Raw genomic sequence first — 27,512 nt, 5'->3', positions numbered from 1 at the left:
GTAAAAAAGGGGAGGTTCGCAAGAAAAAAAAACAGAAGGCTGTGTCTCCACAACTAGAACACTTCTTCAGAAATACAAAAAAATCTCAAGAACTTGATAATTTAGCCTTTAATTATTTTTGTAACGAAAATTTCGATTAATATTATACCCGTTATAATCGTTATATATACTTTTAGGTGGTATTTTTTTTTTCAAATAATATTTTAATTCAATTTAATTTAATAATAAAATGAAGCTTACTAATAATGTTTGGTCTTTGTTGTGATATAATATTATGTTTTATGTTTCATTCTTCTGTTTTGATCCAACATAAATTTGTACATAACCGTCATATATAGTCCGGCACGCTCAGTGGATATAATTTGTTTCACGGTATATGTGTGATATCTATATGTGTTTTTGTGTCGGTTTAAATTTCAATTCAGGCGTCTACGATGGCCTTAGATATCCCATTAATGTGGATTTAAAACGTCTACGTGCACATAATATGCCCGAAATCGTGTCAATAAAATCTAGTAAAAGCGATTTGACGGCGGCGACTCAACATAGTATAATTATTTTATAACGGATTTTAGGATATTAAACCACTCACCCTTTGTGCAGTGAAGAAACAATTGTCTGCTAGGTTCCTAAACAGATATACAAGCCAAAATATTGCCATTCGACATTGTGAGTACGAATTTTTTTAAGTTTAAGTCGTTGTTTACGTATATTTTACTCGTATATTATATTATAAAAATATTTTTGCTTACATTTTTTTTTTCGAAAATAAATAATAGTCGTAACACTTGTAACCTATGCTAAATTTGGCTAAGCGACTAGAGCTTCTATCGTCACTGCTCACGTCGATTGACTCAAAAAATATTGCAAAACAGCACGCATTAACTATCTCCTACTATATCCACGGTACGAATTGTACCGTACCGTACGCTTATTATAACGTTAGCTCGTGTATCGTATCCAGCGCGACTCGGCTAAAGGCTTCAGGAGTATATTATATAGAGCATATAGATTTTATGTAATTTATGTATAGGGAGTGTTACAGGATTTCATCGTACGTACCTATAGCAACTATAATGGAAAACAAAATGTTACCAATAAATTATTCGGTTACTACAATGTAATACGTGGTAGTTTGCAGCAGGTAAACTTTTTTCGACATATTATTGCATAATATGGAAAGTGCGACCAACTTGAAATAGAAATTTTGGTTTTGTCGTTATAATTATTTTCAGGTGTCACGCCACATAGTTGCAATAAAATTAATGCGTGTAATATTACATTGTTTTGAAATTTTTTCCATTCATCCAGATACTTTATTATTCATCAAAGTAATTAATTATGAAAGCATCATTATGGGATTAACAGATCTATGATAATCGTATTTACTAAAATCAATTTAATTTTAAGATTCGTTTAAAAGTTAGAACAAAATCAAACTAAATATCATATATATAAAAATGCACTTAATTCTTATAAAATTTTATAAAATCGTACTATTAATAATAATACGCCCGATTGAATTCACTCCCCATACATTTATAATGTTAATCATAATAGCACTCAAAAGTCTCTTACAAAAATGCATTAATAAAACGTACTTAAGCGTCAAACTGATAATGTGATATTTTCATATTATATTATAACAACCAAACAACTGTGTATAATATTATCGAGTTTTAGATGTAGCGAATCTACTACCCTAAATTATTGGAAGCCCATGAAAATATGCAGAGCTTAGTGAAAAGAGAGCTAAAATTCAACAGTATTTATCAAGAATTACGAATATCATCCTATTTTAAAAATAGGTGATCTTGGTTTTAAGACACACACACACACACAGATTATAATAGTTCTCAGCAATTCTAACCTTAAAAAAATATACAAATATGCGCATTAAAATTCTTTGCATTATTTATATATTATAGGTGTATACTAATTATTAACTAATATGTATTTATATAAACAGTTTTTTAAATTTAATATAATTATTTAAGTATATAAGTTAAATTTAACCATCTTATTTAAGTATCTTAAAATGTTCTACAGGTTTTGATTGATGAAATTTAGTGCTTGAATTAGGGGCTTACATTTAAAATAAAAAAATGAGTTAAAAATATATTTAAATTTTAAGCTTTCACTATTGTTTGCCTTGAACATCACACTATACATATAATGGTCGACGAAACACTTTTTCATATTTTTGACGTCAATTTGTTGCGGCTATAGTGCTACAATTCCTTTCATTTTGAAAAGCTTTATTCCATATTAATGTAAGAAAGTAGCCAAATAATTGTTTACTATATCATTTAAAATGTTTTAAATGTTTGACAAGATTTCAAAACAGGAACTTTTGTTTTAAATGTAATTTTTATCTTCTTCACATCATAATTTTATTTTATTTAGCGTATTTATACAACTTTTAGTGACTCTTGTTACATCTTCTACGAAGACGATAAAATTAAATTTTAAATTACATTTTCAGTATTCTAAAAAGCACTTAAAAGTTGTACACTATTAAAGTATACACTAAAAGTCAAAAAATGAAAATATGCATATATTAGTTAAAATCAAATATCGGATTTAGGTTATTTACATTATGAATCATAATATGATAATATAAATTTGACAACTACAAAATTGGTATTTTATAGACGCGTGTCAAGAATTCTTACTGTAATATTCGACCGGACTAATTGAGACAATTTGGAATCATATACTTATTAAAAAAATAAATTGAATAAAAGGAAACGTAATAATTCACCAAAAATATCTTAGCAGAAATACTATTAAATAGGTATATTATATTATCAGTTCAAGTTCTATACATGGATTATTAAATAATATTAATAATAATTATTGTCTTCTATAGGGGTTTTTAATGATTCGACTGGCGTATTGACTTTTATACTCTTGCCCGTTATTCTCCGTTTTCTATTTAACTTTTAATATCTACATATTTTCCACGCTATAAAATTCGTTTTTAGACAAATGCTTCCTTTTTTTCCTTTTTTTTTTCTTAGATCGATCCTTTTAATAACTCATAGCTATATCAGTAATACCTCAAAGTATTTCCTTTCGATTTATTTATTTTTTGTTTCGTAGTATTATATTATTATTAAAATTTATTGTTTTTTCTCATTGAATTGTTTGTTTTTTATTCTATTTATCTAGATATCTATATGACCTTTTATATATATACGTATACAAAGCACCATATCTAAAGTCACTATTGAATGTTCTTCGATTTTTTTTTTTTTTTTTTACAGCCATTATGTCTTTGCTGAGTTCAATATTTATTGACTTATTGTATAATGTCTTTATAATATTTCATTTTATATCATATTTTTTTGTGCAATTAGTTTTGCTTCTTTAAATTGTTAACATGTAAGAGCTTCTAAATTGAAAATTAAACTGCTTAGTAATTTAATCTTTTTTTTTATGTTTATAAAAAATTGGCATTAACGTGGATAATGTAACTAAAATGTTATTTGAAATGAAAAAAGCAACATGCTTTTTGTTTTACAACAAATAACTTTTTTATAATTATACTTCTAAGAATTTGTTTATTAATATAAATATTTTAATGTTTGAAAAGTACAAATTTTTAGTATATTTATAATAACTTTATTTTTTTTTATACATAATTTATCGTTTTTATGATATTTATTTAATACATAATATCTAAGATAATGTAACTATAATTTCATAATGTTTTAAAGTTTTAATGATCAACCGATAAAAACAATAATTGACCAAAATTTGTTGTTATTTAAAAATACTATGTATTTTGGCCTCATCAGAATATTTAAAATATGGCTATGAAAAAATTAATAGAAAGGAAAGAATCTAAATAGGTGTGTAATAAAAAAAAATTTCACAATCATAATTTTTCAATAATTAAGACCTCCTAAATTACTTATATTTTAAAACTGATAAGTGTAATAAATTGACTTCCGACATTAATAATGGGAAAGGGGTATTAAACCTTATGATAAATTTCGTAAGTTCACCCATGTATATATAATTTACCTGCTCCTTCCCCTTTAGACTTGGATATAAACTTTACTGATACACAGACTGCACGTGCGTGCATTTAAAATTTTAGTAACGGACAAATTACGCGTTGATATCAGAAGTACACAGAACGTAAATTAATATAATTTATAGCAATATATAGGTACCACGGTTAATTTACTTCAAGTTATTTTAATGTTGTAATAGCGTTATTAATGAGTTTCGATCTCGATCTCAAGATTATGTTTTCCAAGTGAAAAACAGTATAATAATATAATATGCATACTTAACAGAGACACATAGGTACACACACAAACACAAACATACATACCGCACCACTTCATCTCCGAATGCGTATAACTCGCCTCTATAACAACGAAATACGGTTATTTGTTATATTATTATATTTCATAAAAAAAAAAAAAAAAATATGGCTCAAGTCGTCCTCGTTTATAAAATCGGAATATTATAACGCTGACTTACGACGATACGACTGCGTTGTGAAATTAACAATAAATAGTGAGATTGTATCTCTGGACTTTGGATCACCGAACGAATATTTCGTGCCCATCCGACCACAAATCTAACGATTAAGGCGGTTTTTTTTTTTTTTTATTTCAAATATTTTATTTTGATATTATTGTTATTTTTATTTTTACATCGTCGCTTTCAATACTGTATTTGCTTACGATCACGACGCCGTTGCGTATTCAGTCAGAATTTATTCTCAGTTTCTGATCGATTACAACCTGTTTGGAACGCGACAAACGGTGAAATCGGAAATGTCGTGTTTTCGTGAAAAATATATTACCGTAAACATATTCTACGATATTATTATGGCGCCTGTTTATACGACTGTGCAAGTATGTCTATATTTACCTGCAGCGAATGGCACGATGAGTTTTCGACTTTTCAGATGATATCCGATGGCGTCGACCGTAAAAATCTCGTATCCGGGGACGACGAAATTGCGCCTCGTAAAGTGGGACTGTTGTTTAATAATAATTCGTGGCTGACATTTCACCGTGGTCTTCTTACCCTTGCAAACGAGTCTATATACACAGACGCAATATAAAAACGGGACCGTTGACCCCATAAGGTCTGCCGACTGAGTCTACCACCCTCACCGTCATAAAATGCGAGAAATGACGGCAAAAGCACAATGCTGTACTTACACACGCGCACCAAAGGACATTTTATACTTCTTTTCACCACCACCTGGTCCATGTCGGGAAAAAAGTAGTTTTAGCGTAAAACGGTCATGTATATATATACTTTATAAACGTGCGTTTGTATGCGTATGCTGTATATATAACGGTAACTACCACACACACACACACATATTAGAGACAATAAATTTATACTGGAAAAACGTATATAATATATAAAAGAGCTGGCAGGGTTAGTGTTATGGTACACGTGGAGGACGGACTTGAAGGCCAATATTTCTCATTGTTCCCCAGGGTTGTATTTTTCTCTCGCGCACGACTCCCGATTCAACGACACGCGTTTCGACCACGTCTACTCTAAGTACCTACTTCGTTTTGGAATAGGAGGCGTGGTAGGCGAAGGGTCGGACGTGTCAGTGGTGCCGGTGGAGATAGTCAGTGACGGCACTATATACACCTGTAAATGCTACATAAAATGGCAGAGCGAGAGTGATAGAGATTGTGTACGAGAGAGATATAGTGACGGTAAGAGGCGTTGAAAGGTATCTCCACGTGTTTCTATAAGTGTGTGTGTATGTGTGTGTGTGTGTGTGTGAGAGAGAGAGAGTGTGTGTGAGTGTGTACGAAGGCGAAGAGTTGCAGCTACGGATTTTTCGGGGCTCAATCGGGTAATCGGATTAACCGGCGGCGACGGGTTGTCGAATGCGTTTGACTGGGAACCCGGGCACCCGGTGAAAATTGTGGTAGTAACGACGGCATCAGGAGAAAATCCTCTGGGAACGATCTTTATGATGTGTATTCCATTGCTAAAAACGGCCGCTGCCGTCGTTGTCATCAACGCCACGGAATGTATTCCCTAAGTCTAAGCCGTAATACGGATTTATGTATAATATATGACACTACCTATACTCGTATATTATGGCCACGTACTCGCGTTTATATATATAGAGTATTTTTATTAGGTACTAGGTAGATACACATATTATGATAAACTTTAAGTGCCGACCATCACCGTCCGTCCAAAGTATAGGTTATTATTTTACGTATAAAATAAAAATAAATTTTATTTTTAATCGCACTTTACGACACGTAAGTATTTATAGTATATTATTATGGGAATGGAAACCGTGCTCGATATTTTCATCAAAATATTTTTTAGTAGAACGATTATTTGACATTTAAATAATAATTGTGAGTCACGTAATTATTTACACGTTATAAAATTAAAATGCAATCAAGTCCTCTAAGAAACATCGGTAACATATTTAAGAATAAAAAGAAAAAAAAAAGTACAACGGTTTTACTGGCATAATTATACGGTCGTTATTACTAATTGAAAGCAGCTTCAATATAATTGAAGTTATTATACGACCTTAGCCTCAGTCTCGTCGCAAAAATCATATACGTATCTATCTAAATCGTTTGCTCGTATAGTGACGGCGGCGGCGGCAATGTTTTTCTCGATCTCAGTTGTAGGCACTACCGGCTGACCGTCGGCAAACGTTTTGTAAGTAAAATTCAATAATGTTTACCGGTTTCGATTTCCGTACATGAAATTCAGAATTAAACAAAAATCTATATTTACCAATGATATTAACCTATGCCGTAATACATTTTAATTTGAAAAATATTACAACTTACAAGTGTAAACAACGACGCTTATTGTGCTCAGCATGTGGACAACGGCATGTCACGATTGGAAAACAAATTCTGGTCGCAATCTTGACGAACGCGATAACTCGGACCGGCAAACGTTATCATGTACGGTATCGTACCTACAGTGTAATATCGTTACGAGTTTTGGAGCCAATTAAGATTTGTATCGCATTTTAGCCAAACGTCGGGGGGGAGCCCATATACGCGTCGAGTCGTCACTGGGCTCGTCTATAAACTATAATTACAGCTGACGCGTAATTCGCAACGGAATTAAAAACATCATAAATAATAGAAAATAAAAATAAGAGGCGGTCGATCGAATAAGATTCTGATATTATGTACTATATAATATTATTAAACAATATCAAACCAATACTCACGTTCGACTATGTTAATGTATAATATAAAAATATTATTTATAAATTATAATAATCCTGACCGAAGTGATCGTCGACGGGGCCCCACTGGTTGCGCACAATACTATTATATTACATGTGTATGATACGTTTTTATTTTCTCTCTTGTTCTTCTGGTTTACCGTTAAATATATATTATACAGGGCGATTCACAAAAAATGATCGCCCTTTTTTTTCTTCGATATTGTAGCTGTTCAAAATCTGAGATTTGAAAATTTAAAATTCACTTAAAAACTTTATTTTCATACACTTAAAACTTATCTATACTAAAAGTCGAGTGTCCTGAATTTCTGCGAAGGAACAATCTTCCGTTTTCTAAACGTGAACGTTTTTTTATATCATTAATTATTCAGTGGATAATTTTTCTAAATAATATTTCGAAATATCGACGTCAAATTTCGAAACGGTATATAGTTTTTGAGTTATTTAACTTTACATACATAATATATTAAGGATAATAAGTTTATAAGATATGTAGGCGGCAATTTGAAAATGTTAGTAATTTAAATTAATCCATGAATATTTATAATTTATAACGATGGTCCAAGTGCGATAAAAGAACCAGATCTAATATGGCATAATATTATCGATTTTATATTTTCGTGAAACTTTTTTTTGCTATTGTTCACTATAAAACTCGTTTAAATTTTAAGAACAATTAATCACATTAAATTGTTTGCAATAAAAAAATAGAGGTTCTTGTCTGAAAAACAAAAGTTTAACATACCGCGGGCGCTGTCCCGCCGATAGAGTACCTATACACTATACAGTCTCAAGAATTTCAAAACATGGTATTAGAAATGTGGTTGAACGCGACCGGTGAATCACCCTGTATAGACGCGTTCTCGGCAATGAATCATCTTTCCGAGTGTATAATAATAATATGCAGCATGTGAAATAATATATTATAATTAATTGGATAATGGCGCGGACGGCGGCAACGGCGTATAGGTACGCACTCAACAGCGGTATAACTATACTACACATAACGATATCATGATACGAGCTCTCCGTAAAAACCCGTAGCCAGAACTGGCCTCGGAGTTTCACGAGATAATAATATTATTATTATTATTATTACTTTAACAGTGCCACCGCTACAGACGAACACGGCGATGATTGAATATCTCGGCGAAGGAGAAAAAATATACTTTATGCTCAGTGACGGGAAAAGGGGATATTGATGCGACGGGTAGGAGGGAAGCGATCGGCTCGGGATACATTTTTCTTTTTTTTTTTTTTACATCGGAAAAAACAATTAGGTATTGCGTTATAATTGTTTATAACAATAATGTTATAATCTCATTAGCGACAATTTTTAAATTTATATTTCACAAAAATGTACATTTATTAGTCTAAGTGAGCTACTAGAAAGGTAGAGGAGGAGGACGAGGAAGAGGAGTAAATAAAACGGCGAATACCGCCTAAATATTCACCGTCTGACAACCGATTTCACCGCCGACGAGCGACGATCACTTTGTGCGCGATTCACGGGCATTCTGCAGTTTTTAGAGCTGATGACACCGCAAGACATTTTGTAGTCTCGTGGGAACGTTACGGGAGAACGATAGCGAAATTCGGTTTGACGTGTACCTACCTATACACTACACTCGGTGTTTGTCATTTAGCTCGACTTTTTATCCGGTCGTACGTACGTAGGTACACGGAAAACTCTTTTGAAAATATTAAGGATTTAATTCGTTCGACGAAAGTTAGAAAAACTCAATGCCGAAAAATAAAAACTTCGCTGCGCGTTAGTCTTTTACCGGACGCCCCCGCGATAATAATATATTATATTACATACGTACTTGCAATACACGACGTGTGTTCGTGTGGTACTGGTAGAATACTCGTCGTGCGAGTTTAAGTGTGTGCGCGTCGAATTTAGTCGATACTGCTATGCGTATTTATGACAAGAGTTTAATATTTCTTTCGCCACTTCTGTGTAATTAAATATACAATTAAACCTTCAACGATACCGTACGACGTAGGTAATGTACCTATAAAAGCTGTTGTGCTTGGTTTAAATTTGAGCGTGGGTTTATGCTTTTTGCATAGCACAATATCATCACGTCGTCGAATAAAATACGTAAGCAGTAAAATTTATATTTATAATTTTTATTCAATTATTCTCTTAACACATATTATATATATAATATCAACTTACATCGATTAAAATAATAATTAATAATAATACATGCCACTGCTATGTACAATAATATTACACAATAATAATAATAATAATAATAATAATGTATTATGATATTTTAAATCAAATAATGTATATTTTAAAATAAAATAAAGCATTTTATCGTTAAAAATCGGTGACAATAGAAATTAGCACATACAATAATACAACTAAGAGCAAAATAAAATAAAAAATAATGATAAAAAAAAAAGTCCACAATGTTCTTATAATTTCACGTGAAATAAATTTACCTTTCGTATAAGAAATAGATAATGGAAACCGTAATATTATGTTCAAATATATTTACCAAAAATATTACGCTCGATATAAAACAATAATCAATAATGTATTATTATATATCGTGAAGCAAATCAATAGTGAGTTGACATAATTCTTATTTTTATTAAAGTGTAACGTATTATTATAATATATATTATATTCACATGACTAGATAACATGCAGTATAACACGACGTCGTATACTGAATAAAAACACACGAATTTGATTTATTTTAACTTTTATAGTTTCCTTTTTGTTTTCATTTTTATTTTATTATGTTTTTTACAATTTATTATTATTATATTATTATAATAATTGCATGGGATTTACGCCTCGTGGTGATAAATAATATTATAGTCATCGTATGTACATCGCGTAATTATAGGATAAAATGTACAACGAGATATATATATATATATATTATATTATATATATAATATATACAACACAAATATTTATACAAAACAAAATAGATTAAAGGGACAAAAACATTGGTTAGGACTCCAGTGAAACGAAACGATATAACACCTATATCATAAATATATATCGGCAGCGTCAGGACAACAACGACCGCGGCGTATAACACCATACACGCGACACCCAATAGTGTTATAATATATTAATTTATAATTAATTATAATATTTTAATGCCGAACGTGAGTAATGATCGGCTGTTCTTGCTGTGGCGTGGCGTCCTCGTCGAGAAGTTGATGAGATCTCCGACAACGGCCTGCAAACAAACGACAAGCAAATGAATTTTCGCACACTATTATATTGTTATAAGGGGGGTTGAGAAACAATACTTTTTTTATACCATTTAAAGAGTATTCTGTAATGGGGTTTTTCAAAAAAAATAACCAACTTTTTTATTCTAAATTTAAACAAGTTGCTTCAAATTTATAAAATTGTAAAATATACTACAAGGATTATAGTAAAAATATGTAATAGATTAATATTGCTTAATTTAATTATTATAACTCTTAAATAATCATAGCCTCAAATCTTTTAAACGTATAATTATTGTCTAATAATACAAAAAAATTACGATCAATCAAATTAATCGATTGAGAAGAAAAAAAATATAAAATAACTAATTGGTTCAAACCCGAAATAATCCTATAGGTACGCAGTTGTGCGTGTGTGTGTGTGGGGGGGGGAGCTGGTTGTTGTAGATATCGCGGTACTTACGTCGTTTGTTTCATTTTAGTGGCATCATTTAATTTAATTTTATTGAACACGCAAAACAGATAACTCAGATTTTGAGAACTACCTACACTACAAATTCGGGCTTTATGCCAAATAGTGCTGTTCTTACAGGATTTAAAACACACAAATGTATAACTCGCGTGGTTCAATTATATTTCTGAACGCGATTAACTGCACGCGTAATACTATTTCGAATGAGACTATCTGACGAAATATATACTCGCGTTGGTTAATCGATCTCATAATATACGGTTAAATCGTTGCGTCCGACAAAATACGATCCGAGAAATCGTTTTCGGACGCGAATTTGACCCACACACCACACACACTTGACTGTATAGGTACTATACTATCCGTTTTCACGTCGATTCGTTAAACGATAAGTGCGCAGTATAATAATTAATACGCTCCGCACTCATTTTAATCAGTTTTAATTAAATGCCGCAACTGTTTGTAGTGAATATTACGCCACGCTAATGACCGATGGGAGGTAGCGGGCCCTCCCTACAGACGTCTTCGTCCTCGGTTCGTATAATAATTAGACGACAACCCTCTCGCGCCGCCGAGTAATTAAACCGGTAAACCCCATACAATTTTCGCGTCAATCGAGGTCCGTACATAAAGCGAGCAGGTAGATATATATATATATATATATGGCTGCCGGTTAGATTATAATTATTTACATAAAGGCTTAAACGTATTACGCGGACGGAAAAAAGCGCAAAGTCGGACGATGACTACCAAATCGAAACTGGGAGCTGGTACATGTTTGTGGAATATTTATTAACGGCGAACGCACTTGAGGTTTATTGCAAACTATCCGATTTTTAAGAGTTTATAATACGAAAAATAAGAAGGGAGTGCGCTAAGCCCTGTTAGATTGTTTGCAAAGCAGTAATATAATATGTACAGTGTTGGGAAAATATGTTTAATTTATGTTTCACGAATGATTAAAGTTGATAAGGATTATTAGGATATTTATGATTTGACATCCGTATAATTAAACACGATTTTACACGCACAAATTACCGCACAGTTGCGAATGAGTGTTTTTGATGCCTGTCAATATAATCGTACCAACCAATCTATATTTATCGGATATAACTCGTGAAATCAAATGTTCGTCATTAGTTTTACTTTGAAATTAATTTTAAAGTGTTTTCATTTATTTATTTTGAAAAGTGATTTCGATATATTGAAATCAATTCGAAGCGGCGGAGTAAAAATATGAACGATAAAATTCAGAGAGCAAGAAATTCGATCCCGAGCAAACTTCGTAAAAAGTTCCAATATGTTTGCAGAAATTGCTGCAGTATTCCTTTAGAAATCTCATCGCGGTAGACGGCAAAATATAATTGGGTTTGTCTACCAAGCACAAAACGTCGTTGGAGGTCCGATAAATGGTTTAACCGTGCGATTCGGCCGTGAATCCAAATCGCTGATCACACACACACACACACACACGCGCGACAGATTTTACTGCAAACCAACACGTCGGACGTGAGCCTCGGGAAATCGGTCGAATTGTTTTCTTTATCGACGAGGGTCAAAAAAAAAAAAAAAAATCACCGCGCAATAGCATATTACAACGTGGTCTATACCGCGGCGTTATTCGAAATATGGACTTACCCAAATATTTGGCAAAGTCCAAGGGTCGGGGCGCGTAGTCCAACAGCGGCGGACACTCGGCGTCTTCGTGCCGGACCACTTTGTGGAGCGCGGGTGACGCGCCGCCAGTGCTGCGGTAGGCGAGGACGAGGGCCAACAACAGCAACACGGCCACGCCGGCCCCGGCCACGGCCAGCAGCTGCCACTCGGCGTGGCCAAGCCCGGCTGCCACGGCCACGGGTGCAGATAGTTCGGCCGTCACGTCCTCCTCTCTGGCCACCGCGGACACCGTCTTCGCGCCAGCCGCCGCCGCCGCCGCCGTTATCGCGTCTTCGTCGTCGTCTTCGTCTTCTTCCGAACCGCCGCCGTCGCTCCAACGGTCTGAAGCGGCCACCTCGGCAGCCGCCGCCGCCGCCGTCGTGACTTTCGCCGCGGCGGCAGTCGAGTGCACAGCGCTCCTGGTGTCCAACAGTAGCGTCGGGCTGGTAGACATTTTCACGGACTCGTCGGCTCCGCCTAGCAGAGACACCTGTAACAGAACGCGTAAAGAGATCGAGGTTAACAGCTGATTTTTGAGATTTTCGAGTAGGTACGCGGCTCCTAAAAACGTACGTAGAAAGGGTAACGACATATTATACTGCTGCACTTCGTCGTATATGCACCCGTGTTTGCGATAAAACTTTACCGCCATTATTATTTTTTTTTTTTTTAACGTTTTCCAACGTTATTTAAATATACACGTACGGGTACAAACATATTATATTTATTATACGCATGCAATCGGCGATTCACTAAGTTTGTGCGCACCCCCGATTTATCCTTTGATTCCATGCATTTACTCAAACTGTAATTTTTGAAATTTAAAGATCATATTCCTTACACTTAAAAACCCTTTGAAAACACAATTGTTTATTGTAAATTATTAAATTGAAAACTTTTAATATGCTCATAATGTACATAAATTGGAAATCGAACAAAAATGACTTCTGATTTTTTTAAATCTTATATAGGTATATTAAGAATTATAGACTAGTTAATTGTAACTATAAAGGTTATGTTAATATAAAAAATGCACAAAATTATAGTTATTTAATTAAAAAAAAAAGGAAATCCTTGTTTGAAAAAAAAAGAAAATTGTATCACTACATGACACTTCTTAATGGTAACAATCTATAATTAGTACTTGAAGATTTCTAAAATAAGAAATTAAGTAAACGCATTATTAAAATGTAAAAGGTGGCGGATGAATATAGAAGGTAAATAATCCTGTATATTTATTTTATACTTGAAATCGATTTTGACGCGCGTATCACATTCAATTGTATAGAAAAGACTTTCTAGAATGATTTTTTTTTTTTTTATTAACAAATTTAACGTTTTGTCATTAGAACTATCTAGTCGGGTTAAAGCTCTACACGCACACACACAGGAGTATTTATTAACAATGTAATTTCGTATGGACTTTGTTTTGTCGAGTATTTAAATCATTTTATTAAATAGGATTTTATCACTGTTCTTTCGGATTTCTTTTTTTTTTTAAAAATTAAAATTTCTGCATTATTTTAATTATTATAAAAATTTTTGCTCAGGATTATTATTATCATTTTTTTTACGAAAATTATGTGCTTTGTTATTAGGAACGGTTTTTTTTTTTTAGGAGGGGAGGGTAGCAATCGCGTGCGATCCATCTAAATAGATTAAAAGGAATATTTAAAAAAATAATGGCGTATATACGCAAATACACTTTTTTTGGAGATTACAAACTGTAGTTTTAGACAATATAGAGAGAGTTCTTAAACAGTATATATATTCCATTTTCTTTTGAATAACGACCACGCGTACTATATTTTTTATTTTTGCTTCTCGCGGAGTATAATAATGCTGTAAGTATGGTAATGGAAAATATTAACGTCCCATCGAGGTCGCTGTTATACACACACACGCGCGCACTTATATATACATTTTTTGATATACAGACATGGAGTACATTCCTAAATGGCCGTTATAGACGTCGGCAAGTCGTAAAAACGTTATTATATGCTTAAATATTTTTTATACTGTTAACATGTAAAACGCTAATAATAATCATAAAATGGCACAGCAAGTACTTTCGCTGTGTACGCAGCCAAACACCAAAACGGGAAAATATTTCGACGGAACGCCAAAAGAAGCACGTCATCCGTAGGACTACAATTTTCATTCGTCAAAAGCTTTATACGCATTTAATTATTTTAACATTGTATTTATCATATATCTGTCCGACAAAACTGCTGCTCCGGACACTACTGAACGTATTCCGATAGATTTTGATACTCGGTAGAGTAAATACATGTACGAAATATTATATCGAAAATCTTTGTCTACATGCTATAATATATAAACGAGTAGGAGAGAATGTAATTTAGTTAAAGCGTAAATCAATACCTATACGGTTAAAGATGAGCGTGCCATACTACGTCGATGTAGATACGTTTAGAGCCATGTAACATGTTATAGTCGACTTATTAACTACGGAGGTGCATACAATGACATGAGATAAAATCCGATGTTTACATAAATATGAAATTATGGGAGGATTATACCCCCAAAAGAAATCTGTTGTCGGTACATATCATACGAATTATATGACATTCAGCGAGAGCAATAAGACATATTTATTTATTTAATTTATTTTTTAAGTTTTCATTAAATTGTAAATCGATATCTCAGTGAACGTCACGCACGAAAGCCAGTCAACCGTCGTTTTATACTATCTGGAGTTATTTTTGTATTTCTGGGAGGTCACTCGAGAATATAGGCGCGCTCGTATTCGATTGCTCATTTGCCGGACGTTCGTCCAAAACATAATAATAATAATACGCAACACATACACAAAATTGTACGGTGCGGCCATGTTTCTAGACTGTGAGAAAAAAAGCCATTGGACGACGATGAATTCGCTATAATTAATACGGTTCCTAGTTTTATTATAAAAGCAGAAATTGCTTGTTAGAGAAAAAAAAATTTAAAACGATTTTAATTTAATTAACACGGTTCGTGTGTTTTCTGAGCACGAAGGTTAATTATAATTGTCTATTCTTTTTGTGTTTTAATGTGTTCCGGCGCTCGCTCGGGGTATACACGGCTCGTATTCCAAAATGATTTGTCATTCCGTACGCCTTCTTTTAATTACTGACAGCAAGTGGAGCAACAAAATTATAAAAACTATGTACCTATAGTTATATAATTATACACATACTATTCATCTTGTTCTCGATATCTAGGTACATGTTGAGTACATTTTCGTCAGACGAGAAGTTAGAACAATAGCATATGTTTAAACGCAATGACCACGACCATTATTTCTATTCATCGCAAAATACGTTTCGCGTTTTTTAACATTGGCTATTATTATAATTTGCATTTTCGCAGACACAAAAATTTTATGTATGTCACGTTTGAGCAATAACTTAAATTTCATTTGGATTACATTTTTGTTTTTAGTTAAAAAAAAAAAAAAATCGTATGATACTTCCATGTTAACTTTACAAACAATCAAAACAAAAAATCTATACTAAAATAGTATAATATATCATAAACATTTTATTGCAATTATAATACTACTATACAACAGTTATTATATCTTCGTAAAAACACGCAAAACAGTATAGTAAAATAACTTGGTTAAAAAATACGACGAAAACTGATGATATATATATGTGCATCTTATATTTGAAATGATTGCAAATTACGTCCTGGAAACGATTCATTCGCTGCAGGCTTTCGAAAACTGACAACATTTCGTACACACATTGCAGATAGGGGATGTGCGCGTGCCCTAAGTAATTACTCGATTAAAAGCGTATACTCTTAAGAGCATTTGTTTAATTTGCAACTTGCGCTTCTTATGAAAAGTTACGTTAATTCATTAACAATTAGCATAACAGTATGTGAATTTCGAGTGAAATTTACCCGAATTATCAGAGAATAAAAATGAATATCCATTTATATTTTTCCAACTCGTACAAACAAGAAGGTACGAACATTTCATACCAGCTACATGGGATAAATTCTCTGAAATAATTAAAAAATAACTCAAATACTTTGTTTATTTAATATTAATATTGAATGTTTTGTTTCTGTTGTATATTATGATTTTGGGAAAATATGCCGCGGCGACGGTCGTTCGATTTATTTAAATCGAATTTAAATGCGTTTAATTCTGGATAATTTTCAGACAAGGCTAAAATGTAAAACAAGTTGAAAATATTCAAGTGGAAGACTGCGATCAGTAGACAGTAAACGTAATAATATATCAACACAATAAAATGAAAAATTCCCGAAAATGAGAAGAGAAATTGAAAAAGTTTTTGGAGGTTAAAGTTCATCTTTTATAATACTTCTTAATGATATTTATAACTAAGTTACGGGGGTTGTCAAAAGAACGAAGAATTTCCAATTTTACGAGCCATTTAACGTCCCCGGCGTATTTTATTTTTTTTTTTGTTCTACCGTTGGAAATCGGTTAATACGTCACCCCGAGCCAGAAGTTAATAACAAAGAGAAAGTGAAAAAAATGTGACACCGTGGTGGTTTTTTATACGGCAGCAGGGAAATTGTTAGAAGTAGCCGAGTGGAAAAATAAGAGATTCTCTGCCGGTGGTTGGACACTGTGTGAACGGGAGAGGGTAAGTAGAGGATAGAATAAATGATCGAAAAATCCGACGAATCAGGAAACACACTTAAGCCGGACCCAATTTTAGACCTGCAAACCAATGGTAAATCGATATACGCGAGATCCTTAAGCTTTTAGAAGTTTTGAAATTGTTTTCGTGTACGATCAGCGGGATAGATACAAGTATACACGTAAACATATATATATATATATATATATATAAATATATAATACACATATGTTGAGCATATACATTATATAGGTTCGAAATGGTTTGTAAAAAAGAAAGAAAAAAACAGTTGACTCAAATCGTTTAGCTATTTAAATTGTATATATAAGTCGATTAGGATAGGTTAAGACGGTTAGCTTATATGTAATACGCATTTATAGTTATCGACGTGGTATACGCGAATGTCATTACTAGTCGCAAACAGTGTGCATCATAAACTGTAAAACGTATAATAGATATATATATATATATATACATATAGGTATATTATTATAATAGTGAGATGAAGTATTTATTTTTTCGTGACGTCAAAACTATCGCATTATATATTATCTACTACCAAAATAAGCGATTAGATATGCATTTATAAGACCTACTGCAGTTTATATCTTATTGAACATTTATAACGCGTGTAAAATGTATATATAAATAAATGATACTAGTATATATTATTATGCATATATACAAACGTGATATATTATAGAACATCATATTACATTTGAACATGATAATATATTGTATATGCGAAGTATAATTTCGGCTACCAAGTGACTTTAAGCTATTTATAAAGAAACAGCGATTGGTAAACAACGGGGCGTCCAAGTTCTAGAAAATTAATATCGCGGGCTCAATTTCAGACGTATTTGGTTGGGAGGGTTGTTAAGAACCAGCGGGAGGCCAATTTTGAACTTTTAACTACTCGACGGGTTTATTTCACTGGGGTAACACGGTTATATAGCTATTACCATTACTTGAACTGAACTCTGTACGAATTGGTTTCAAAATCCATATACATATATGCATTGTTATTCCTTATGATTGTTTATATAATTGGTCAGCGGATACCATTTTAGTTAATTTATAACAACGCGGTTACACGAGAACAACAAATATTTGTCCAACGTTATCAATATAATAACATAATACTCGCCGAATAAATTGTTCTCTTTTTTATTATCATCCAATCGAATATCGTGCAGTTACACAGCAGTAGGTACACATAAACGTAAAATATATCACAATATCGATTTTGGGTAAGACCTGTATAAAAAAAAATGACTGACGTTAAAAACCCTGCTGCTGCACTCGCGCGATATAGTATTGTCTGCAGTCGAGTGAACCGAGAGGCTAAGCTACCCCCTAACGATCAAAACGGCTCGGCAATTCTTTCCTAAAACATGGTTGTCGTCCGGTGTATAATCGTACGGGGGGAAGGAATATATATATATATATATATAATATAACGTGTCGGTAGTGTTATACCACATTTATATATAAAACAAGTGACCGTGTGGTGCGGCGTGGCCATTATAGAGAGCACCCGATGGGCGGTACCGGAAGTCACGTGTAATCGCACCGCGGTGCAGTGTAATGACGTAAATAAGTCGTATATACATCGCCCAGAGTGGTAAGCCGCAATAATATAATATTGTTGAAACAGTACGTATGCTACGTCCCTAAAAATTATTCAAAAAGGATGACGAGCGATGTACCAGCGTTATGTATATTTAATAAGAACGTACAAGTATTATTATTGGTTTGCACATTTAAACCATTTCACCTGCTCAATACCGCACTATTATATACACGCACATATACAACAACTGAAAAGCGGGATATAGAGCAGTCGTCCATGGTCTGAGACAATGTTTTACACTAACCCCCCCAAAAAAAAAAACACGGACCGTTCGATCCGTTTTAAAAAGAAAAAAAATTCTAGCGAGTAAAATAGAAAAAAATAAATAGTAACCTTATATACGGACCAATGGCTTGCATTTGGTCCGAATAAATCGTTATATTTTCCGCACAGCGACCATACATAATAAATACCCCCCCCCAGTTCTTAATTAAATTCCGAGCTAAACCACAAGTAAATCCGTTTCCGAGCGAATAATCACACAGGAATGAGGTCAGAAAACTGTTTGCGAATCGGAAAAGGAATAATACTTCAGAATTTATTGGTATAGACGATAGGTTCTGCATAAAGGGATTTTTCGAGAGAGGTGTTGATAAACGTACCTATATTATATAGATAGGTATCGGTTGTCAGCCGCTGGTTATATTTTAACACGGTTACCGTTGGCCCGGTACCAACGATTTTCGTCGGATTTCCAAACGTTAAACATAAAATAAAACTTAACACTACCGGCTGATGATGTTGACTACAATTCGCATTGGTTTCGGGCCGAGTATATTATTATTATTATTATCATTATCATCGCCGCGTTATTGCCTGCCAGTGGTATAATATCGAATTTGAGAACAAAACAAACACAACTGGGTTCGTAAACAAATAATAATAAGCCACGTATTGATATACGCGAGACGTCTGATACTGGATGCAGCACTCGACGGAGAAATAAACTGAAAAGATTTCCGACGACCTGCAGTGGAATATCTTAGATACTTACTATTATTATAAACATTGATTTTATTGAATATCTTTTAATGCACGCACGCGACCGTATATAACAATTCTATTATCCTCGTAGTTCAGAAACCGTGGTTATAACAGAGACAACAACAATGATATACCTATGCAAATACGAGCTTTTTATACTTTAGCTAAGACAATATCGTCATCAGAAAACGTTTGTGCGTACGTCTGTATTTTTATATTGCTCTTAATTTTGAACAATTTATTTTTATAAATAAATAAAAAACACAATATAAAATGTATACACCATACGACATTATATATTTTAATACTGTTGTCGGTACCTATTCGAATTACGATATACATAAATAGTATTTTTCAATGAGCGACGGTGAAGGAGATGGATGCAGCCGTTTTTGTACATATCACGGGCACTTAAGACTCATAATCTGTGATGGTCTAACCGACTAGAAAAAACATTCAAAAATATAAACCCAATGTAAACTTTGGTGTCCCGTCGGTATCCGCCGTGTCCCCTAAACGTCGGCGTCCTCCCGCGCCGATCGATAATATGTTATCGTTTGCTGTGCGGTATCGTGTGCGTAATTTTCGGATCTCGCATTTGTACAAAGCCAAATATATCGTATACACAAACTGCAGGGGTACAATATTGTTGCATTATATTATCATTATGCGCTATGTATCTCGTCTGACTCGAAAACCAATAACGACATGGTTTGGAATAATAACGCCCCGATTAATATAAATACTATTACAACATACAAAATAATATAAAACATGTAATTGAGGTAAATCTTACGTGAAATTTTAGGTATTACGCATAATGGAGCATAATATTACGAAAACCACCCAACAATGTTTACAAATTTATTTCCTGAACACTAGTTAGAAATACTGTTATTACTTTTTTTTTATTTTCAACTTTAAACTTTTTAATGCCAAGTTTACTGTTACAGTTACAATTATTAAATACTTAAAACTAGGTAAGTCCTACTAGTCTAAACTATTAGATGGTTTGATTTAGTAAGGTCCAAGAAAATTGTAATGCTATAATATATTCGTATAGTCGTCATTATACATATTTCAATATGGAATTATAACAAACTGGATTTCAACAATATTCAATCAATGTGTCAAATGGTATTTTTTTAAATGTTGAAATCAAATTCTTAGTATGGCCAATTGTATGTACCTACCTATATGATCAATGATTACTGACAACGTAGTTTTTAATATTATAGCTTTTCGTAATTTTACCGTTCGGGACGCCGACGATGATCATTTAAAACTGCTATCGCGATAGTGTTATTATATCACGTCGCAAACACTCTCGGGAATGATAATATATTACTACATTACTATTATCAATACGAATCACACAGTCAACCCAGCTACCGAATCGTACAATTATCGTACCATTATATGAATATGAATATAAATATATACATATATATATATATTGACTGCATTCCTCTTTGAACGTCCGGTACAGTACGTGTGCACAGAATACCTCGTTTTCTTTACACACCGACGGTTATCCAGCGACTGACTTCCGCTTTATTCCCCGACGACGATTATAATAACAGGACGATCGACCGCATATGCGTATCGATAAATACGCATATCGGAAAACCGTCGTCGTCATGTTAGGCATATCGGAAATCTAAATATGTGGGCGCTGCGACGTGTAAGAATGCTCAACGAATGCGACCCTTTAGAGATCCGAAAAACGAAAAGACGCCGCCGCGGCCGACCGTATAGTATACAATATAGTGTTGTTCCCACGCGGCGGCCGTTCCACTCGCATGGTTTCCACGGCCGACCCAGAAAACCTTTTCCTCTTGACTTAAACGCACTCGCGCGAGCCATAATACAATATCGGACAATTTTATGATCATACAACGAGACTACATAATCTTTAATTGCGTCCATACTCCATATACCTAAGATTTAACATAACAATTGTATCATTATATTCTTAGCGAAGGAAAATCGATAGTATCATTCCGTAAGGTTAGTACATAATAAGTGATGAATGTAATACATAGTGATCTACCAATCAATAAAATATAAATATTATAATATTTCTAGTAATAAAAACACACGGATTTGTGATAAATGTATAAGTTATATTATGTGAATTGGTATATATATATATTATACAACATCGGTAGAACTCGCACGACCGCTGCAGCAATACATAATATGAAACGTCGTTGGTACATACGTCGACTAACGTCAACGCTGAGCCGTCTATTTATTTTATTATTATTTTTTTTTTTTTAAAAGACACATACTATTTATACATATATATCTATATCTGTGCGTAATGCGTATAGCGTATACGTGTATATAGGTACGTATAATATATGTCTCGTGCTGACGTCTCGCGGTGGTTTGTGGTCCGGATTTATTGACTTCAGAAAAACGTATTCGACGTCAGAGTGGAGTAAAAATAATGTCCTATATACTCTTATTTGTATGACCTGTCATCGCCTGGGAATTCGCATTCCGCGACAGAGTATCTACGGCACTGAAAACATGGAATCAAGGCGTACCGCACTCTGAAAATCGCGTAGTTGTCGTCGTCGTCGTCGCCGCCGTTTTGATCGGACGATGCGAACGTGAAAACGTGAAATCTTAAACAACGACGCTTCTTCCGATGTTAATTTAGACATCATCGTATAATAATTTACATTAGTCATTACACAACGCTTACGACGCGTATATGGGTTTATTATATTATTATTATTATTATTGAATTGGAGTAGTTTAAAGGAGAGCGAAACCCGTCCGATAATAGTAATAATAATAACAATAGCGTAAAGAGCAGCGCTGCTTCATTAAACAAACATAAAGTAAAACCTTTTCTTATCGCGCGAATACTTTTATTTATTTTGGGCGTCTGGCGGAAGATATAGACTTGCTTTAAGTGCTTTTCGCTTGCGAAACAAAATTAATAGGGAAAATGGAAACGGCGGCGCAGTGTCAGTTTTCTTTATTCCTTTTTATTTTTTCTCTTCCTATAAGTAGTGAATGCGATTAATTTTCGAAAAAGCTTATATAGCAGATATATACATACATGCTGGGAAGCCAACGGTAATGTATAAGCATAATCGGTATCAATCTGTAAACGTATTTTCTCTCACACGATACCACTCACGATTTTCTCCGGCAAAATGCTACAATGTACCTACTGGCCTAATATTACATAAATACAATTTTCGTACGCGCTTTATCACTAAACAATATTACGTAATAATAATAATATATATATATATACGGTAAGAAAATTTAGCGCGACGTCGTTCACGTTTAACGAAATAAGAGCTACTAATTAACGTAACGGAATAAAGTAAATTAATGTCAAAGAGTGCGCGTGCAGTATATTATACTATATATACATACACACGCGCGCGTATATACTGTATATCGTGTAGACGGGCAACGGACTGTATCTGCGCAGCGCGTCGTACATTTAAATTAGATTCCGAGCCATCAGCGAGTCCCTTAAGCCGTCGCGGTGGTTCATTAAAGTTAAATTGCATTTCCACTACCGCCCCCTTCATCGCCAATAACCCCACCAAACCCCGTGGTATCAACGGTTTGTACCTCACCGACACTCGTCCACCACTCGCGGAGTCCTTCGTTGTCGGTCCGATCTTGTGTTTAGGGTCCCGGTGACCTTATAATGTGTAATATGTGTGCGTGTGCGGTTTGGCCATACCCGAAAACACACAAATCCGTATGTACACTCAAGCACGCACGTTGTACGTCTCCGTGACAATGTAATTAAATTGTCTCTGTCAGCCCCGCCGCCGCCCGACCCGCCGCTGTTATAGCTGCTGGTCGACCACGAAATTAAAATTCTATAAATACTGTGATAATACGACTATACATCTTGGACGACACCAATGCGGTAGGTGCGCGTGTCAGCAAAATAATAATATTACAACATAATATAATATCATCAATTATTAATTATAATTATCTAATCCCACAGGTGTTTTATAATATGTATTATTATATCAATTTAGGTACCTGAATTATATATAATCTGCCCTAATACTATCAATGATGCAAACAAGAAAAAATGGGAACTTTGAGAGTCTTAATCTCCCTCCCCAAAAAATAGAACTCGTTGAATTCAATATTTATTTGTCATTTTTGTATACGGTATAAAAATAAAGCTGATAATATTTAATATTATCATCATATTATATAAAAACACTTATTAAAATATCTGTCCGCAATACTATTTATTATCAGCTTCTTCTCTTGTGATAATCATATTTTTATATTTCAATTAAAATTAATAATGTTAAAAGTAGTTTTTTATATTTCGATAAATATCGGTGGAAGATTAAGAGGTTAATTGCTTGATGTTCAGCTGTCTGTACTAACGCATATTGTTGTACAGAAGAAATGGATCCATCACTCTTTACTAAATCATTAAACAAGCATAAATTTAATGATAAGGTGGTATACCACAGTTGATGTTATTATATATGTATCGTTGTATAACTATCATTACAAGGACATTGTTCGTTTTAGCTTTGGATGGATTTTACAGACTATCGGACAGTTACCAATAAGTTCTGTCGATTCAATTAATGTTCGAGTGACGTATCGTTTTCGCTAAAGTCGAAGTCGTTTTACAAAGTGCAAACGTTTACTAAATGACACTAATTTCATCCTGTTCATCGAGTTATTGTTTTCTATTTATTTTTTTTATTTAACGTGCCAATATTATTTTCACAATGTCCGGACAAATACCCTCGCCCTGCTAGTATTTTTTTTTCTTTTTTTTATAAGGTAAATAATTTATTATCTAACAGCTTGTATAAACGAGTGTGCACGAAAAACTTTAGTAACTAGATATATATTTATATACATATGTATATATCTTTTAATAAATTGGAGAAACGAAAAAACAATTTTGCGATAAACATGATAAATGACGTTTTTCAAGTAGCGTGCAACATTCAGTTCAGGTGTTCTTCAAAATTTTTGTGTCGGCTCTGTCCAGATGTCTACAATATGACCTACATTTGTCAAGTACAATTCGCTGCAGCGAAAAATAAATTTCATTTAAACAAAACGTATTTTATAACTTAGGGTTAGAAAGAAAAAAAAACTCCGGAAAACTTTTGTTTAACACAACAATAATACGAGTTTCACCACCGATTATAATAAATAATAATTATTATTATTTTCAAGTGTCTTCCTTGAACAACAAAAAAGTGTTACGTAACGCGCAATTCTATGAACAATTTATATTAGTGTAATATAATATCGGTTGATGATGGTCAACAATAAGTCAGAAATGATTTCGACACTACACTATTCATAATATTACGGAACTAATTATAAATACGAAAATATAATAATAATATGCATAGAGTATATTATAATCTATCTATAATGATTAATAAACATAAATTTAATCCAGCTGATTTTTAATTTTTTTATGATTGTAATGTTATCAGATAAGAAACTTTTTTTGCTTGTCAACCTACTATAAGACATCTTGACTAATTTTTAATAAAAACTAGTTATGGGGGGGAAATTATATTTAAAGATGTCACATATAGTTAAATCGTACTTAGAAAGCATATGCGAATTAGGTCGATGAGAATAAAATATAAACATTAGCAGACATATTTAATATTACAGACATTTTTCAAATGAATGCTTAATATTTTGGTTTTTGTTAAACAAAAGAAAAATGAAAAAATATATTGTTCGAATATTGCAGAAAAAATCGTTTAGTTTCGCATCATTACATATTGGCCAACGATGCACAAAGAAATACACTCAATTCTTATTAAAACATACAAATTGTTATTTGCGAACGTCAGTTGATCAATAAACTAATATTATGGACGTTTCGATTTTGAATCGACGGACTTCTGTCAACAGAACATTATTAATACTAATTTATATACACTGTGGACAAAATAGTTTACGTATAAATACAATATATTGTTATGTATTTATACTTGAATTATCCGTATTAGACATGCCATGCCACTCGATTAATGTGCACTTTGCAGACAGGTCATGCTGATCGTTTTACCGTGATAAAGTTTGAGCCGTCATGGCTATATTTGTGACGGACACCGTGACGTAAATTACGTTCAGTTAAATAATATAATATTATAATATTGTTGTTATACGTGGCATGTCGTCTTTTTGGCATAAATAGTATACGATATAATAATAAAAATATGAACGGACTGATGATTACCGCGAGTGGTACCTAGGTATATACCGCGCTCGGTCACTCGCCCCTGTAACGCACGCCAAGTGAAATATAAACGTCACCGGAATGCTCAAATGATAAACAGCTGCTCGAAATGAATAATTTATTAATTTCTCCCTTGGTTCTCAGTACGTAATATCATAGGTGCACGTGACAGAGAACGTCATTTACGGGGGTTGACAGGAATCGGCTAAAAATGCGAACTTATCTAGTCACATGAATAATGCGATTCAGACACGAACAAAGCGAATCAGAACGAAATAGCATGACAATAATGTAATGGCATTACAGTGCGCTGAGGTTTATTTTTTTTTCTCCACGCATAATGTCTTTGTCCGCCAGACCCCTTGGCTTAAATGGATGGAAACGCATTATTTCGTATATTACAATAATATAAATAGACCGTGAGTAAGTTACTGAGCACGCACACATTGTATATATAAATATGTATATTGTATACATAGCGTATTTATATGATCAGATATGGCCGTAAAGTCTTGTACCACGTAATCAATGCCAGTAGAATGGTCAGAAAATAATGGAACAAAAATAATATACATATAATATATTTTCGAGAAGACTTGAACTTTAAGGGGATCGCGTTTTCGCGTGTCCTCCGTAGCGTCACCCTCGTGCCGCGGACGGCTTTCGTTATCGGTAGCGATAAACGATTGATCGTACGAAACCTATTACTTACACAAAGCCGCGCAAATGAATTACAAATCCAGTTGTATAATACTATAATGTATTAAAACACAACATTTATCATAGAGATGTTGAACGCCAAACGGTATATGACCACGATTCGTGAGGGTAGATTAGTAATTATGGGCGTGAATAGTGGTGAGCTCACGGGGAGGGGATGAGTGTATCATATCTCCCCATCCTTTGAATTATTTTTATCTATTGATTTCTCATCATTCATTGTTAAAATAAAAATTTTTGTTTTCAATTCATTTTTTCTGTGTGATTTTTTTAATTTTTCATATAATTTAATCAATAGTACCTATCGTTGGGTGTTAAATGTGTTACTCAGAAGTTATACCAACATACATTAAACACAAATTCACCTAACACACTTTAAAATAAATAATGATATACGAGTATTATTATAATTAATAACTAATCGACAGATAAATGTAAAACATACATTTTTTTTGTCATATAACATGATCTGAGAAAGAGATAAAAATTCATATCGCCCTTTTCAAAAAAGTTGAGCACGCAACCTAGGCACTAAATAGGTATGTATTAATATTAGTGTATAATCTGCACGCCCACTTTATTGTTAACATCGTTGACATTTATTAATTTACATGAGTATTTATATACGATTACTTCAAGATTATAACATGATCTGATTGAATAATATTTTTCTTAATGCTTATACCTATGTATAGATTCTATAATTACGGTTTTATTTTTTT

The 27,512-nt window shown here is 33.3% G+C and overlaps 1 protein-coding gene across 1 annotated transcript in view; it reads right to left on the bottom strand.

Annotated features, from left to right (window-relative positions):
- Positions 1-9,546: 9,546 nt before the first annotated feature.
- LOC112602348 overlaps positions 9,547-27,512 on the bottom strand; it is a 124,752-nt gene continuing 106,786 nt past the window's right edge. Inside the window, exons 6-7 of the mRNA XM_025350380.1 lie at positions 12,561-13,068; positions 9,547-10,455 (exon numbers count right to left, since the gene is read on the bottom strand). Of these exons, the coding sequence (XP_025206165.1) occupies positions 10,370-10,455; positions 12,561-13,068 (594 nt within the window). The 3' untranslated portion in view covers positions 9,547-10,369. The remainder of the gene's footprint in view (positions 10,456-12,560; positions 13,069-27,512) is intronic.

Source organism: Melanaphis sacchari, unplaced genomic scaffold, assembly GCF_002803265.2.
Source record: "Melanaphis sacchari strain LSU unplaced genomic scaffold, SCAv2.0 Contig103_pilon_pilon, whole genome shotgun sequence".
Lineage (NCBI taxonomy): Eukaryota > Metazoa > Arthropoda > Insecta > Hemiptera > Aphididae > Melanaphis > Melanaphis sacchari.
Note: the sequence above shows the minus strand (reverse complement) of the source record. Positions and strands in the feature narration are given on the sequence as shown.